Below are 18,723 nucleotides of genomic sequence, written 5' to 3'. Positions count from 1 at the left end.
TGGGTCATACCACTTGCATATATATTAATGAGTAAAACATGCTCAACTTCATCTAAAACTACCTCGACCAAAAACTTTAACCTGAAGCGGGTAGACGGACGGACGACTGAACGAACGAACGAACACACTGATGCACAGACTAAAAAACATAATGCCCATAAATGGGGCATACAAATTTATGGTTGAAAGGGAAAATAGTGATTTGGCAAAAATGAAAGTAAGGTAGAGATTAGAGGGAGGCAGGACCTTTTCGGGGCGTCGGGATCGGGTGTTTTTAAGCTCGGGATTCGGGGATTGATCGTTACGGAATCCGGGAATATATTTTTCGATTTCGGGATTTCGGGATATGAATTTCTTTAAATTCTGCTTCTCGGGATTCCATGATTTTAAGCCCATGATTTCGGGATCAGGACCCCTCCGACCACCCTTCAAATTAGCCCAAGTCGGTCTTAGTCATTTATACATGATTCATATCCTACCATTGGTATGTTAATAAGGCTCTCAAAAGAAAAGTCACTGATGGATTGTCCTAGAAGCATATTTTATTAGACTAATAATGGTCTATATATAAGCAATTACATTTATTTCATGTTTGAAACGGTGCAAATTTTTAATTTGACTTGACTTTTACCAAAAGAAGAATTGTAGCAAAGGAGAAGAATAATTGTGGTCTGAGGCCAGAAACAAGAAAATAATTTAATTTAACAGAAAGGAAACAAATATCGGACTTTGGAAAAAGGGAGAGGGCTTTTGATACCTTTTATGAAATTCTCCATACATAATATCTTTTACAAAAATCATCCTACAACGGTTCACAAACTGTATATGCCCGTGATTCCGCGGGTGTGTTCTAGTTAAGATTTAAATTTTAAAATAAGTATAATGAGTTGTAATGCTATCATACTGTAGTATTTTAATTGATTGTTGTATGCTTATAACTGCCAGTGGCAAATATCTCAATGGAGGAAATTAAGATATAGATTGTGATATTAGATGTTTTATTGCTGTTTCTCATCTGAATAGTTGATAAAAGGTCAATTGGTGCGAGGAATGCATTGAAGGAGGTCACTTCTTGGGCTGTTTTCTGCTTTGGTAGGGTTGTTGTTTCTTTGACACATTCCCTATTTCCCGTTCTCAATTTTATTACGACTTTTTATCATTAACTTTTCCTAATACTACACATGATTGTAGACAGTTGTATTCAGTGCATTTACTTTATTTCTATTAATGAATATACAGGACAATAGTTTGACCTGGTTTGACCTGACAAGGTGACTCTGCAGACTGACAGTTATTCAAAATAGACTAGTAATATTTGTACATATGATATACATGTATAAGAAATAGCAGTGAAATGACAAGCTTTTTTCCCCTTTTTCCCTTTGAATATACATCTTTTAATTATGCTATTCCTTTTCCCTGTACTTTGATAATAAAGTGGCATGACTAATGTTTTGGTGTCTACAGCTTTAAATTAAGTCTCTTAAAAATAGGACTTTGTTGACCTAGTGCAAAACAAATGCTCATACATTAGTTTTTACTATCCTAAATTTTATGTAATAATGTATATACAGTGCATTGGTAACTGGTTTGCACCTAATTACATCAACTGACAGAATATCTTTTAACACCTTTGTATATTGCTATCAATCTGTTAATTACAGATAAGTCATGTTAACTTAGCTTTCTATGTGTGATTTATTTGTCAAACATGGGTTATGCATGTCTAACGGTGGATTTACACTTGTATAAGAGGTAAGAAGGTAAATAAACAAATGTACAGTTGTTTAAACACATGTATTTCATGAGTGTTTCTCATTTCTGAGTTTTTATATAGACAAGACCATTGGTTTTCCTGTTTGAATGGTTTTACACTAGTCATTTTTGGGCCCTTTATAGCCTGCTATTTGGTGTGAGCCAATGCTCTGTTTTGAAGACAATTTTTCCTATAATGGTTGCAACTAATAGATAAAGGGTTATCATTTTGGCACTCATACCACATCTTCTTATTTTTATGTCAGTATTCAGTCATATTTGAAATTTGGGTAGGATATCATCTATTATGGTGGTTTATTTTATTTCAATCCTATAGTCAAATAAGGATCTGCAATCTTTAGTATTTTAATTTCTGTCTGAAGCAGCCACTTAGGCTTAATCCTGAACAGATAAAATAGGTCCTCGCATGATTTTAAGATATTTTTCAGAAATTCCATTGTAGTAAAAAGTTTTGTACAACCTTAGGCCATAGTTATTATATTTTTAGTTTTACGAAATTTTTTGACAAAACCAATGGGTAGGAGGACGAAAAAAAAAAAAAAAAAAAAAAACTGCTGCTGCTGATTTTTTTTTTAATACCAACCGTCAATATCAAAAAAAAATATTTTTATTTCACCAGGAGATTTTCTACTAGTGTAACAACTATTTTTTTTTCTTGACAAGGTTTGAATTGAAAATCAATGTGCAACAACTTACTAAATCACCAAGAGCATAAATTTAGATTCTTTCATGCAGTTATGAACTAAAATTTATTTTTTTTGCATGAAAAACACTGGGTCGGAGGAGAAAAAAAAATAAAAATCAACATTTTTAATTTTATTTTTTTTCCTATTTGGCAAAAATTAGGGTAGGAGGGTTCGTAAAACTAAAAATAAAAAAACTACGGCCTTAACCTTAACATTGGCAGTCAATCTAGAGAACAGTCCTAATTTAGACATTATTCAGTATATAATGGCATTTCAGGATAGGAAACAGCTACTGAAACAATCTGATTAAAATACTAATTCTGTGTCCAAGCTTTTCTTACAAGTATTTGAAAGCTCTTTGATCTACTTCTGTTCCCAATGGTTTTGATAGATACATATACCTTCAATATATCCTTGTATTCAAAGAGTACAATTGTACCTTAACATATTTAATATAAAACAATACAACTATTAGTTATTTATTATGATGTTTTCATAAAGGAAATATTTATTCCAATCAAAGTATAAATGTTTTATAACAAATCTCTTATTTCAGAGTCACCATGTCATGTTTAAATTCATGAATCCCATAATGGGTTTATACTTAAATTTCATACTTTAAAGTGCATATATAATTCACAAACGTACCTTTTACATGTAAAGTACATCAACTGTTTGTCAGATAAAGAATGCACTTTATAATCATAAAAGAACGATTTTTTATTTTATTTAGTGCAATATATATATAGAAAAATGCAAAATAGTGTCAGTTTAAATACAAATGCAGCTTTATATTTCAGTTTAAAATAAATGCACTATCTTTACCATAGCTATAGAGATGATTAAATAATAAGACTTGGATTAAGATTTTCATGTATATTTATGGAAAAAGGTTGTGTTTTACCAATTGTTTATAAAACACATGGCTCAATGATACATCAAATGCTCATACAACAGCACATAAAGTTCATTATTTAATGTTATGTAAAAAATATTAATAGATATATGCTAACCAACACCATATTGATGCATCCTTATACCTTTTTACAAGTTTTTTATGTGCATGCACACATCTCTTGTTTTCATAAGCAATATAGAAAAGAAACATGAAGATGAAATATTCAGCATTCTCAATCAATAAAAAAAAAGTTATGCTCTAAGGAACCATTTGGTGTGTTCCAGCTTTTAGCTTTTAATACCGTGTTACTGTGGATTCATTAATTTTTGTGGGTACCAATTTTTGTGGATTAAGAAAAACTTAAAAATAAAATTGAGAATGGAAATGGGGAATATGCCAAAGAGACAACAACCCGACCATAGAAAAAAAACAAACAGCAGAAGGTCACCAACAGGTCTTCAATGTAGCGAGAAATTCCCGCACCCAGAGGCGTCCTTCAGCTGGCCCCTAAACAAATATATGCTAGTTCAGTGATAATGAACCCATACTAATTTCCAAATTGTACACAAGAAACTAAATTTAAAAATAATACAAGACTAACAAAGGCCAGAGGCTCCTGACTTGGGACAGGCGCAAAAATGTGGCGGGGTTAAACATGTTTGTGAGATCTCAACCCTCCCCCTATACCTCTAGCCAATGTAGAAAAGTAAACGCATAACAATACGCACATTAAAATTCAGTTTAAGAGAAGTCTGAGTCTGATGTCAGAAGATGTAACCAAAGAAAATAAACAAAATGACAATAATACATAAATAACAACAGACTACTAGCAGTTAACTGACATGCCAGCTCCAGACTTCAATTAAACATATTGCATATTCGTGCATATTCGTGCATATTTAATTTCGTGGTTTTGCTGAAGTTTGAATACAAACCTTTTGAGAATTTGTCATTCTTTGAAAGTTAGATTTCATGGTTTACCTGTACCCAGGAAATCCACAAAAATTGGTATCCAACGAATAATAATGAATCCACAGTAAATAATTAGAGCTCTTTTTATAACCGTAAGGGTTGCTGGCAAATAATGATTGAATAAATGATAAAAAAAGAAAAATTAAATGAAATAATGTAATATTCAGCACATTTATGGTGAAGTCACAGAGTTGTATTGGAATATTCAGTTGAAGAGTTCACTTAAAGCAGTGCAATGGACTTTTGATAAATGGGGCAACAAACTGAATAGGTCTAGGACACTGAAAATTAGCAAATAGAAAGGTTTTTGCAATCATCAGGGATTCAAATTTGTTTTAAATTATGAAAGGTCCAGGACCATTTGAAATTTTCAGTGAAAGGTCCTCCATAAGAAATCAGTTTTTGTGTATAAAGCATCAGTGTAAAGACTGGTATGTCCTTGACTTCTGTAATTCAAAAATGAAAATATAGCACTAAAAGTATTCAATGAATTTAACTAGGACTATAATATTTTAATTTACCTATTTCAGACAATGATTCCTAAAATAACTAAAGGGCAAAGAAACTTGGATGTTTATTAAATCATGTGATCCAGTTGTCATGGAGATAAAGAATGATGGGATACCATTCACCAGGCACTTTGAAGAAACTACTTTCTATTCTGGTTGTTTGCCTGTACATAGGTTATTCTGGAGGATCAGTAGAATGTATGCAGAAATGTTTCTGTAAAATTCCAGGTATGTGTACTAGTCTTTCAAGATACAGAAGAAAAGAGGCACAAAATATCAAGATTATGAATATGAAGGAGTTTTAAGATGGAGACTCAGCAGCAAAGATAGATTTGTAGTGGTAGTAGGCTGGTATTATGTTTTCCATTCTGTTAGTCCATCCAGTCCTCTGTACAATACTGAATTAGAGTATAGTTCGGGTTGAAAGTAGTTAACTATATGCAAAAATTCTACTTATTCCACATTGTTTCCACTCATTGTAAGATGCTTTGATCATGATACTGTAAACCAACTAATTTTTGCGGATACTTTATTTCACGTTTTAACCTTTCTAGACCACTTCGCGGCTATTTAATTTCGCGATTTTCTGACTTACTTGAATAAGTTCAATAAGGAATGGTCTAAGTTTCACATATTCGTGACGATTTATATTCGCGTTATTTTTCTACTCGCGAAACACGGGAATATAAACCGCTCGCCAAAATAAGTTGGTTTACTGTATTAATTGCTAAATCTTGGGTTCTTTCCCTTACTGAGAGTACACATAGTGTTAGGAAATAGCTGCATACTGACGACAGTTTATTGACAATATTCAGAAATGGGGAATGTGTTAAAGAGACAACAAACCGACCATATAACAGACAACAGTAGAAGGTCACCAATAGGTCTTCAATGCAAAGGGAAATTCCCGCACCCAGAGGCGTCCTTCAGCTGGCCCCTAAATAAATATATATACTCGTTCAGTGATAATGAACGCCATACTAAACTCCAAATTATACTGCCATATTTTATTTTTAAATTGTTGATTTACAGATGTGCCAAGAGTGAAACGGCTGTACCATTATGGATCCAGTGTTCCAATAGTTCTGGAAGGCAGTGATCGATTGTCACAGAATATCACCAACTATGTCTTAAAGATTTTATTAGAAGAGATCATAGGCTATAGTCAAATCAAAATAAACTATCAATCAGGGGCGTTATATAATACATCGGATGTCCTTAAAAGACTGGATCCATATCAAGGAGAGATGTAAGGATATTCATTATCGAAGTAAGAAGATGTGGTATGACTGCCAATGAGACAATTTTCCACTGGAGAGACCAAATGATATTTAAGTTATGAAATAAAGGTCACTGTACAGCCTTCAACAATGAGCACAACCCATACAGCAAAGCAAGCAATCAAGGGCACCTAAATGAAAACTGAGTGTCTGATTTATGAATAAAACAATAACAAAAAAAATGTGATACACAGCAAATAACAACAACTACTGAATTAAAGGCTCCTTACTTTGAACATGCACAAACAGAATGTATCTGTGTTAAACATGATTGAAGGTGCCCAACTTTCTTTTCAACTGGGACTGTAGTGTAACAGAACAACATCAGAACAAATGTTACCTTTTTCATTAATTATAGTTTAATTAAGAAATAGATTAAGTATTGCCAGTCTTAGTTTCTACAGATCCTGATTTTCCTGATGTTCTTTTGTTAGTGTGCTTGTCTCACTGTTAAAGCATGTTTTAAGTTTGAATCAGCCAATACAATCAATCAACTAATGTTCCACAATTACATCAATTAGTTGAACACTTGAAAATAGTAGAAAATTATAGTTAAAATTGTAGGAATTAAATCTGATTATTGTGATTTTAGTAAAAATGATGAAGCCATATCAAAGTTACCAGTATCTATGATCAACCTGGAGGTACCAGTTCAAAATGGTTATGACACAAGTTCATGGACCAATACTGATAGAATACAAAATGTGGGCTTTCTTGGACCAAAGGGGAGGTAAGATGCACTGTAGTAGAAAACACATTTGTTTATTTTTTGGAACAAAAGGACATTTTTGGTAGTTTAATACAAAACAATGGTTGATTCCACATACCAAAGATGGGGAACATTGCAACCTTAGGTAGAAAACGAAATAAGTTCTTGAGCAGACAAAAAAGGGCAAAATGAAAGTATTCAGAAGCTTGCTTTTTTAAGAAAGAGTATATATTAAAATTTCTCAGACTTAGTACCGGTAATTAGTACTTAAATAGCAGTCATAGTAATTGTGTACTTGAGTTATCACTGAGAATGAGTAGAATGCTGAATAAGTTTAGTTTTGATAAATTTCTTTTGAAGAATTTAGAGCAGCACTTTCTACATATTTTTGATCAACAGTAATGAAGGAAACCCCCAAAAAAACACTAATACTGAAAATGATGAGCACTGGCCAAATCACAACATAGTATCAAATTCATTTTATCATCATATATATTTCAGATTAGGCTGGTTTGCGTCTACACACATGGTTGATGAGCTATGGAGATTAGGGATCATATCAGATCATTGGAGGTCACTGTTTTCTAAGAGTGTGGCAGAAAAGTTTGCATTGACTAGCCAGTATGAGCTACTTAAGAATCTGACAATTGTAAACGACACAACTAACAAGCATTACTGTGATAGTCCTATTTGTGAGGACGGTATTTTTTATGGCTATGGTTGTCCAAAAACCAATTTTTCTAAGTGTTCTACATTGATAACGTCTTTTCCAGGCAAGTTTTTTGTACCATGACATGAATTTTATAATTTTTATAAACATATTGTATACTACAAGAGACACAAATGATACAAACAGGATTCTTCAATCCAGAGTTAGTAGAAAAAGAAGAGTACACAAACAAAAAAAACTTTCTTGCATAAATATATAGAAAAGTTTGATTCTACAGCTTATACATGTGCATTTATCGGGGTTGCGATCAATATCATAGAGGCTACATAGATTGATGACTATTAATCGGTAGCTAGCCTAGCTGCTCTACATAGATATTGATAGCAGCTAGGCTAGCTACTCATTCAGTAGCCAAAAATCTACGTAGCACTACATAGCCGCTACGACATTGAAAGCGACCCTGGTAAATTTGATCAGCTGATATTTTTCTTAGCATTTAATACTCTTGCATTATGGTATACCATTTGCAAATTGATTCAAAAAACTAGATATCGCTTGGTTCAGCTTTTTCAGTGTGATCATTATAAAAATAAGCAGATGTGGTATGATTGCCAATGAGACAACTATCCATCAGAGATTAAAGCATGAGGATGTAAACAAGTATATAAAAAAGAAGATGTGGTATGATTGCCAATGATACAAGTGTCCACAAGAAACCAAATGACACAGACATTAACTACAGGTCACCTTACAGCCTTCAACAATGAGCAAAGCCCATACCACATAGTCAGTTATAAAAGGCCCTGATAAGACAATTTAAAACAATTCAAACGAGAAAACTAACGGCCTTATTTATATAAAAAAATGAACGAAAAACAAATATGTAACACATAAACAAACGACAACCACTGAATATAGGTCACATTACGATCTTCAACCATGAGCAAAACTCCTAGTGTATAAAGGGCTATAAAAGGTCCTGTTATAACAAAAGGTGAACCAGCTAGAAAAAAAATCCTGATTTATGCTAAAATTATAGACAAAAACAAATATGTCCCACCTTATTTGTTTTAGCCTAAAGAAAGTATGATCTTTTATAATTCAATATCATGTTATATTTTTTTTTCTTCAGATTTTGATAATGGTGCTTTGATATCCCAGGTCAAAAGTCTTGGTCTTCCTGTTAATGTTGTATATATTGGTGACAATTTCAATACATTTGTACTAGACAGATTAAAGAAAAGTCTTCCCGTTCTGTTCTTTGACATTAATCCAAGTATCTTGACATCGACAGAAAATGTGACAAGAATCAATTTCCCACTGTGCCAAAAGAACTCTTTCTTTTATCCAAACAACTGTGATTTTGAAGGAAATCAATACAAAAAATTTGTATGGACAAAGATTCGCTATAGTGCACCAGAAGTTTATCATGTGATCTCAAAAATGAAATTTACTGATGAGATTTATACTCAACAGTTTATTAAACGTTATAAATATTATGGATCTACAGAAAAAGCCGCTTGTAGTTATTTAAGATACCATCAAGATGAGTGGCAAAAATGGATCCCGCCAAATTTATCCAGTAAAATTAAAGTATCGTTACTTAGTTTCTTTCCCTTATCTGGATCTAGATGGCGACAACCAGGATTAATTCAGGGTAAGTTCAAATATCAAACATTTATACTTATGTTTATATATCTATACAATAAGTATGTCTAAACAAGTGTCAACTTTAATACAGATCCGTCCGTTGGCTCACCAGTGAAGGTGATACATGGCTAAAACACATATTATATTCATAATTACTATAAATATCAGCCCAAAAGGGTTAAATCTGCAGCAAATCTGTTGTTGAAAATATTAACTGTTACTTGTTGATTACCGGTAAGGTTTTAGACCATTTCCAAGAAGTTTTTGAAAACAAATTCACTCTAGTTTGCAAGTTTTGATCCTTCATGTGCTTCCTCCCCTTAATTAAAATATTGTTTCTTGTGGATTTCTTTTAAAAAAAACTTGTCTAAATAAGGCTGAAAAATATGCCACAACTAATCTTAGGAAATAAAATTAAAAAAAAGGGCAAAATAAAATCTACTCAAAATTTATGACAGAATCTCAGAAGGAAATTCCCATGTTTTTGAAAGCTAACATATTTTATTTTGCTTTAGATAAAAAAAAAAACCGGCAAGATACTTTAAGACCCTACTATTTAGCTTTAAATACATTTACATTTTAATTATTTTTCAGGAGCTAAGCTTGCTCTTGACATAGTGAACCAAAATCGACATATATTACCAAATCATGACTTAGAAATGGTTGTTGTCGATTCTCAGTGTCAGCCTGGTATAGCTTTGAAAGAATTCATTAGATATGTTGGAAAACGATCAGCTATTCCTATTGCAGGAGTTTTAGGTGAATATGATAAAGATTAAGTAAGGAGATGTGGTATGAGGGCTAATGAAACAATTATACAACAGGGGACTTCTGAATAAAGCGGATACAGACTTAGTTTGTATAAAAGACCAGAAATAATAAATGATAAAAGATTGGGAAAGGGGGGGGGGGGGGGGGGGAGTGATGACAGCAATATTACAACATATACTCGGTCTAAATAAATTCATAGAAAATGAACTGTATCCAACATTGTCCAAGGATATGAAATTCACTGTGTTATTAAAAAAAAAGGGTTATTGGGAAAATATTTGCAAAAATTTCATCAAGGTGTTCATTATATCATTTTTTAACACCTACAAATAATTAGTGAAGTAATAATTATTACAAATGTTCTTGAAAGTAGAATTTTTCCTAATATGGTAGTATAAGTAAACTACACTACTTTGTTTTTGTGAAGTTTATAACTCAGTTCAGAGGAATGGGGATATCCCTGCTTTTCTTCTGAAAGTCCATTCACATTTTCCCCAGGAAATACAAATCACATCTTCCTGAAATAAGGTTTTAAACTCTGATGTGTTTTCTGATCTGTTGCATAATATCTTCATTTTTTATGAAACTTGAAACTATTGTATCATAGGTGAATAATGGCTCAGTCAGGAATTATTAATTCAGTATTTTTGTTTTTACATCTTGCTTATATGAATTGTTATTTGAAGGTCATTTTGAAATGTTTGTTTGCAGGTCCAGCATGTTCAGATGAAACAGAACCTATTGCTTCATTGTCCCGCCATTTTAACATGTTAACTGTTAGTTACGGTGCTGAGGCTTCATCTTTGTCAAACAGAATTAATTACCCTTTTTTCTTCCGAACTATCCCAGAAGTTAGCCATCACAAGTAAGTTTTACAAAACATTTATTATGTATAATACACATCATATATTCAAATAATTTGAAAACATTGAGTATAAGTAGTTCTATCAGAATTTTTTTAAAAGGAATTCAGTAATAGTAACTACCCTTTTGAAAATAAGGGAGGGATATTTGTATAACATAAAATTTATACATAAGAAATGCCTACAGTAATTGATCTTAAAATAATAATGGACATGTAATGATTATTAATTTTTATGCGACCGCAAAAATTGAAAATTTTTTGGTCGTATATTGGTATGACGTTGGCGTCGTCGTCGTCGTCCGAATACTTTTAGTTTTCGCACTCTAACTTTAGTAAAAGTGAATAGAAATCTATGAAATTTTAACACAAGGTTTATGACCACAAAAGGAAGGTTGGGATTGATTTTGGGAGTTTTGGTCCCAACATTTTAGGAATTAGGGGTCAAAAAGGGCCCAAATAAGCATTTTCTTGGTTTTCGCACTATAACTTTAGTTTAAGTATATAGAAATCTATGAAATTTTGACACAAGGTTTATGACCACAAAAGGAAGGTTGGGATTGATTTTGGGAGTTTTGGTTCCAACAGTTTAGGAATGAGGGGCCAAAAAAGGGCCCAAATAAGCATTTTTCTTGGTTTTCGCACAATAACTTTAGTATAAATAAATAGAAATCAAAGAAATTTAAACACAAGGTTTATGACCACAAAAGGAAGGTTGAGATTGATTTTGGGAGTTGAGGTCCCAACAGTTTAGAAATTAGGGGCCAAAAAGGGGCCCAAATAAGCATTATTCTTGGTTTTCGCACCATAACTTTAGTATAAGTAAATAGAAATCTATGAAATTTAAACACAAGGTTTATAACCATAAAAAGAAGGTTGGCTTTGATTTTGGGAGTTTTGGTCCCAACAGTTTAGGAATTAGGGGGCCAAAAAGGGGCCCAAATAAGCATTATTCTTGGTTTTCGCACCATAACTTTAGTATAAGTCCAAAGGGGTCCAAAGGGTCCAAAATTGAACTTTGTTTGATTTCATCAAAAATTGAATAATTGGGGTTCTTTGATATGCGGAATCTAACTGTGTATGTAGATTCTTAAGTTTTGGTCTAGTTTTCAAATTGGTCTACATTAAGGTCCAAAGGGTCCAAAATTAAACTTTAGTTTGATTTTAACAAAAATTGAATCCTTGGGGTTCTTTGATATGCTGAATCTAAAAATGTACTTAGATTTTTAACCGGATTTTTGTGACAAAAATGTCGGTTATTGATTTGGGGATGTACGGCGGTCAGGCGGGCGGTCAGGCGGTCGGGCAGGCGGGCGGCAATCAAATGTTGTCCGTGCATTAACTCATGAACCGTTCAACCAAAGCTTTTAAAATTTTAATATGTTATTACTGACAACTATACGAAGGTCAAGTTCAATAATGGCGATTTTGACTTTTACCGTTCAGGAGTTATGGTTCTTGAAAGATTGAAAAATGGAGTTTCCAGTTGTGTCCGTGCATTTACGCATGAACTGTTCTACCAAAGCTTCCCAAATTTTAATATGTTGTTACTAATGATAGAATGGAGGTCAAGTTTAATAATGACGATTTTGACTTTTACCGTTCAGGAGTTATGGTTCTTGAAAGATTGAAAAATGGAGTTTCCAGTCGTGTCCATGCATTTATGCATGAACTGTTCTACCAAAGCTTCTGAAATTTTAAAATGCTGTTACTGATGACAAAATGGAGGTCAAGTTCAATAATGACGATTTTGACTTTTACCGTTCAGGAGTTATGGTTCTTGAAAGATTGAAAAATGGTGTTTCCCGTCGTGTCCGTGCATTTTCTCATGAACCATTCAACCAAAGCTTTAGAAATTTTAATATGTTGTTACTGGTGACGAAATAGAGGTCAAGTTCAATAATGACGATTTTGACTTATACCGTTCAGGAGTTATGGTTCTTGAAAGATCGTAAAATGGCGTTTCCATTCACGTTGTTGCATTTACTCATGAACCATTCAATCTAAGCTTTTCAAATTTTAATATGTTGATACTGATGACAAAATGGAGGTCAAATTTGATATTGACGATTTTCACTTTCACCATTCATCAGTAATGGTTCTTGTGATATTGCCAGGACACAAATAAATATAAATAAATCCAGTTTGCTGTCGTTGTGACAGCCTCTTGTTGATTATTGGCCCAGTTTTCAAGTTGGTCCAAATCGGGGTCCAAAATTAAACTTTGTTTGATTTCATCAAAAATTGAATAATTTGGGTTCTTTGATATGCCAAAGCTAACTGTGTATGTAGATTCTTAATTTTTGGTCCCGTTTTCAAATTGGTCTACATTAAAGTCCAAAGGGTCCAATATTAAACTAAGTTTGATTTTAACAAAAATTGAATTCTTGGGCTTTTTTGATATGCTGAATCTAAACATGTACTTAGATTTTTGATTATGGGCCCAGTTTTCAAGTTGGTTCAAATCAGGATCCAAAATTATTATACAAAGTATTGTGCAATAGCAAGAAATTTTCAATTGCACAGTATTCAGCAATAGCAAGAAATCTTCAATTGCACAGTATTGTGCAATAGCAAGAAATTTTCAATTGCCACTATTGCGCAATAGCAAGAAATCTTCAATTGCGCATTATTGTGCAATAGCAAATATTTTCAATTGCACAGTATTGCGCAATAGCATGAAATATCTAATTGCACCATATTGTGCAATAGCAAGAAATTTTCAGTTGGAGTTATCTTTTTTTGTCCAGAATAGTAGTTGAATCAACTTAAATCATTGTTTTATACAATATACAATGCATATTCACTTTTACTACCAACTGATAAATTAAAACAATCTTTACCATTCAGTGATAACAGGCACTTTATTTTACATTTTAATATTTTATGATGTATTTAAATGAGTAGTTATTGTTGCAAACTCCTTTAGAAATTTGAATTGAGATCAGTTTTAGAAAAAGGGAAAGGGGGATGTGGAAAAAAAATGGGGGGGGGGGGGGTTAAATTTTATTATTTCAGATTTCATAAATAAAAAGAAAATTTCTTCAAACAATTTTTCAACAGCATAGTGAATTGCTCAAAGGCAAAAAAAAAATTTTAAGTTCATTAGACCACATTCATTCCGTGTCAGAAACCTATGCTGTGTCAACTATTTAATCACAATCCAAATTTAGATCTGAATCCAGCTTGAATGTTGTGTCCATACTTGCCCCAACCGTTCAGGGTTCAACCTCTGCGGTCGTATAAAGCTGCGCCCTGCGAGCATCTGGTTTTTTCATATGGACATACATTTTAATGTATTTTGTTTAAATTAAAAATAAAGGTTTATCTAAAGTGTTACCTGTGTTTCACTCTCAAGCATAATTTTAATGTCATTTACATACAAAAAATCAAAAAAAATCAATAATATATTTCAATATTATTAAATTTGACGCAACTGTCGTACAAGTGAGAGGTTAAGCGCAGTAAAACCAGGTTCAATCCTCCATTTTCTACATTTGAAAATGCCTATACCAAGTCAGGAATCTGACAGTTGTTGTCCATTCGTTTTTGATGTTTTTTGTCATTTGATTTTGCCATGTGATTAGGAACTTTCCGAATTTATTTTTCTCGGAGTTCAGTATTTTTGTGATTTTACTTTTTTTTTTCATTATTGTGTTTAGGTTTGTATATGAGAAATTTTTCCATGCAATGAATTGGAACCAGCTAGGTGCCATGTCTGAAGGAGGCCAAGAGTTACCAGAATATCATTTAATGCTCCAGGAATATCTCCATCAGAGAGGGGTCTCTGTAATTGTCAAACATAACATCCAGGGAACACTACAAAATTCAGATGTATCAGAGGTTGGTTTTTAGCTTTTAAGAGAAGTAAGACATTCAAATATTTGTAGAGAAAGACTAACTTAATTATCAGAGAAGTTTATTAAATCCCCTTCAATGAATTGCAGTGATTCAATATGTATGTTAGTCTTTAGTCAATGCATGGTTTGAAATCAAGATTAATGTTCAGAAGTTTATGAAAAATTATGTGATTTATATTCTTTAACTTTTTGCCAATTACCGATTTGATTCTGTTGTTGCACACTTTTTAACCAAATTTCTTAGACTGGTTCTATACCGGACAAAATTGGCTTTTGCCAATGCAAAGCATGACAATTTAAAGTGATGCATCGGTGGTTTAACTAATTTTTCATGAAAAATAATTTCTGATGTCAAAAGTATTTAGCTAAACAACAAAATAATGTAATTAAAAGATTTGAAAACCTTGAAAATTACTCACATTACGCACAGGTAAATTTGCTATTTCTGCTAGCTCTCCATTGTTAATAAGAATTAATGTCCCTCATAAGGGAAACAACTAAAAGAGGGATCTCTAATTTCAGGGTCAATTACAGGAATTGGCAAATGGACTATTCTTGCATCTTTCTTTTTTTCATTTCAGATATAATTGATGTGATCTATATTCTTTAAAAACTGTTAACAATTCTTGTATCTTTCTTAATTTCATTTCAGATATTTGCTGATTTGAGGTCAAAGAATGTGAAAATAATAATAGCTGACTTTTACATGCCAGCAGCTAGAGCAGTCATGTGTGAAGCTTGGAGACAGGTATGTACTACATCATATATTTACATGCCCCCCCCCCCCCCTCCCCCAAAAAAAAAAAAATAAATAAATAAATAAATTTACAAATATGCATGGGTTGTCCTCAGCTTAATATCTGAAGAGGCTCTAGAAGAATATCTCACTCCGCTCAGTGAAAGTTTGATGTTACACTAACACTAGGAGTGAGGTCTATATTTTATGCTTTTGCCTAGCCTCCAGATATTATCATGTGTATGGTATGTTCATGTATACTGTAGTTTCAGAAAATTTGTCAAGTTGAACAAGGGCAAAAATGGAAAAATTAATTACTGTAAATTCAGAAATTATTGCAAGGTTTTTATTATTGCGAAAAATGTGGCAGAGTTGTAAACGCAATAATTTAAACTCGCATTTTGAAATATTTTATATGAATGAAACAGGATATTTCTCAAAATAGTAAAAATTTAGAGTCTAAAATGACAAAATCGCAATGATAAATACACACAATAATTTCTGAATTTACAGTATTACATTTTTTTAGGAAAAACAAATAATGCTATCAAAATATGTTATATGTTAATTTTTATCTGTCCCAATTTGTCTCAATTGTTGCTAAAATGAAAAAATAGTAAACATTTATGAATCAACAATCATACATTCTGAATGTAGTAATTATTGACTTTTTCAATTATGAAATTACACATCTGGTATACCACAATGTACTATAGGGGGCCTCATTGGCCGAGTGGTCTAAGTAGTTACTAGCCAGTCAACACTGAGGTTGTGAGTTCAAACCTTACTCGTGCAGGTGCACTTGACTCCATTGTCATGGAAAGTCAGTGGTTTTCTCCACCAATAAAAACTGGGGTATAAAACTAAAAAGACAAATCGATGTACTTTAAATATTTCATTAAAAATGTTTTATATTTCAGAGAATGACAAGTCGAGAAGGTTATGTTTGGTTTCTTCCTTCCTGGTACCCTAATGACTGGTGGGATGTTGATTTTTACAATAGTTCACCCAATCCAAAAGAATCACGGACCCAGGAGAATGTACCATGCTCATCGGACATGATGAAGTATGCTACGGATGGCTATTTTGTATTATCCAAGACATTTTCTGATTCTGACAACACGTTAATTGTTGGGAACATAACAGTTGGACAGTACAAACAGATGTATGCTAAACGTGTTGGAGAAGCAGTAAGTCAAATGATTTTTCATTACTTTGGTATTAATTTGTAAATAAATCAGGCCTTTTAATTTTCTCATTTGAATTGTTCATATTTTATTATGTTGGGGCCTTCTAAAACTTGCTTTTAGTATGAATCATTGTTGAAGGTGGTATGATAACCTGTAGATGCTTACATCTACATCAGTTTGACACTCCTGTAACTTATTATATACTATTGCAAACTGAAGGTAACCAGACATATTCCGTGGTCATTATACAGCCTTCTATGGCAAGCAAAGACCATTAACCCCTTAATCATTTAATTATATGGGTGTGTAAGAAAAGCATAAAAAGGTTGGAATATAATCATTTTTTTTTATGCCGTATTTATGGGCATTATGTTTTCTGGTCTGTGCATCTGTTCGTTTGTCCGTCCGTTTTTTTCCATTCATCTGTCTGTCCTGCTTCAGGCTAACGTTTTTGGTCGAGGTAGTTTTTGATGAAGTTGAAGTCCACTCAACTTGAAACTTAGTACACATGTTCTTTATGATGTGATCTTTCTAATTTTAATGCCAAATTAGAGATTTTATCCCATTTCACGGTCCACTGAACATAGAAAATGATAGTGCGGATGGGGCATCCATGTACTGGGGACACATTGTTGTTTTTTACATTATGTTTCATTTGAATTTAAATGTGAAATAGAGAGAGAAAAAGTAAAGCAGTTTGGTAATGGTGGTATGAGATTATCTTTCTTAAGGTTTTATTCTTCAGAACGTTCACTTGATATAACTACATAATTATCAACAATGCACAAGGCTTATATACTTTAACAAAAAATTAAGATGGGAGAAGACTGTATAAGTTTGATTAACTTGTGTCTCATTCCTTTTGCATACTGTAAATTAAAAAATTACTGCGTGTATTTATTATTGCGATTTTGTCGTTTAGACTATAATGCGATTGTAATTTTTGGGATATTGAGAAAAATCCTGTTTAACTCATATAAAAAAAAAAAATCAAAATGCATAAAATTAAACATTAAGACTTTCTTTGTGAATATGAATTCCAACTTTTCCAGCTATAATTTTTTTACAGAAAGTAGCAGGGAGTGCCTTTGCCAGTTATGTATATGATGCTGTGTGGGTTTATGCCTATGCCTTAGATAAACTGTTCAAAAATGAACCAGGAGCCTTGGAACTGATTCATTCCAAATCTACAGCTCAGTAAGTGATATAAGAATTTCAATGATACACATTTCTGTAATTTTGATATCTTTTAATGTAGAATCTTTATTCAGGCCAGGATTTTTTAATTTGTTGGTTTACGGATCCGCCGACCCGATTTTGACGATTTCCAGAATAAAAATAAAATTGACTTTTCATGCTTTTTTATTCCCGCTGACCTTAACAGATGCATCATCCCTGGAAAATAATTTAAATATTCTTTTTTTCATGAAATGAAATGTATTAATCACTATAAAATTGATAACACTTTCGGTTATGAAAAAATAAAACTTCCAGTTTACGTTTCTTAAAGTAGACAAATCAACTGACCTTGAAATGTTGTTTGCGCAAATAATTTTGCGGAACGAAACCTGTGTTTAAAACCAATTACACAGTACATTTGTTTCCCTTATTTGTCATCAGTCCGTAAGATGCATCATCTCATAGAAATAGACTTGTCCAAATGTGGACAGGTGGAAGACATCAAGTTAAAGTACTGAATATTAATAAATCGTTTGGAAATTTCTTGTTTCAAATATAATAAAAAAATATCATCCATTTGGATAAAAAACAGAAATGCATGACAACAGATTAACCCAAACTTCTCGTTTTTCCAGTGGACGAGTCTATTACGTTTTTGACACGTGTGCTGAAACTTATTTTAGTTCAACGTTTTTACATTTATTTCTTTATCAGTTTTCGTGCTTGAAGATCATTATTCACCAAGTTTTCTGGAATTGATTAAGATTTACGCATATCTGTTTTTCTTGTTTTAATAATTTTCGTCTTTGTCCGTGCACACCCCCCTTTTTTACGGGAAATTATTAGACACTGTTATGCGATGTTTATGACAGCTGAACAATAATATTTTATCGAACTAAAATTTAAGAAATGATGACAAAATAGCATTACAAACACATTCTTAGAAAGGTGAAATATATATTTATTTTGCATAAT

The 18,723-nt window shown here is 32.5% G+C and overlaps 1 protein-coding gene across 2 annotated transcripts in view; it reads left to right on the top strand.

The window, feature by feature from the left end:
* LOC143079433 (uncharacterized) overlaps positions 1 to 18,723 on the top strand; it is a 64,080-nt gene that overhangs the window by 15,940 nt on the left and 29,417 nt on the right. For both annotated transcript variants that reach the window (XM_076254770.1, XM_076254771.1), the window contains exons 2-12: positions 4,863 to 5,069; positions 5,874 to 6,090; positions 6,714 to 6,851; positions 7,332 to 7,603; positions 8,633 to 9,157; positions 9,745 to 9,909; positions 10,633 to 10,786; positions 14,446 to 14,626; positions 15,296 to 15,391; positions 16,300 to 16,569; positions 17,639 to 17,766. In XM_076254770.1, coding sequence (XP_076110885.1) covers positions 4,946 to 5,069; positions 5,874 to 6,090; positions 6,714 to 6,851; positions 7,332 to 7,603; positions 8,633 to 9,157; positions 9,745 to 9,909; positions 10,633 to 10,786; positions 14,446 to 14,626; positions 15,296 to 15,391; positions 16,300 to 16,569; positions 17,639 to 17,766 — 2,270 coding nt within the window. In that variant the 5' untranslated portion in view covers positions 4,863 to 4,945. The remainder of the gene's footprint in view (positions 1 to 4,862; positions 5,070 to 5,873; positions 6,091 to 6,713; positions 6,852 to 7,331; positions 7,604 to 8,632; positions 9,158 to 9,744; positions 9,910 to 10,632; positions 10,787 to 14,445; positions 14,627 to 15,295; positions 15,392 to 16,299; positions 16,570 to 17,638; positions 17,767 to 18,723) is intronic.

This window comes from Mytilus galloprovincialis, chromosome 6 (assembly GCF_965363235.1).
Source record: "Mytilus galloprovincialis chromosome 6, xbMytGall1.hap1.1, whole genome shotgun sequence".
Classification (NCBI taxonomy): domain Eukaryota; kingdom Metazoa; phylum Mollusca; class Bivalvia; order Mytilida; family Mytilidae; genus Mytilus; species Mytilus galloprovincialis.
Note: the sequence above shows the minus strand (reverse complement) of the source record. Positions and strands in the feature narration are given on the sequence as shown.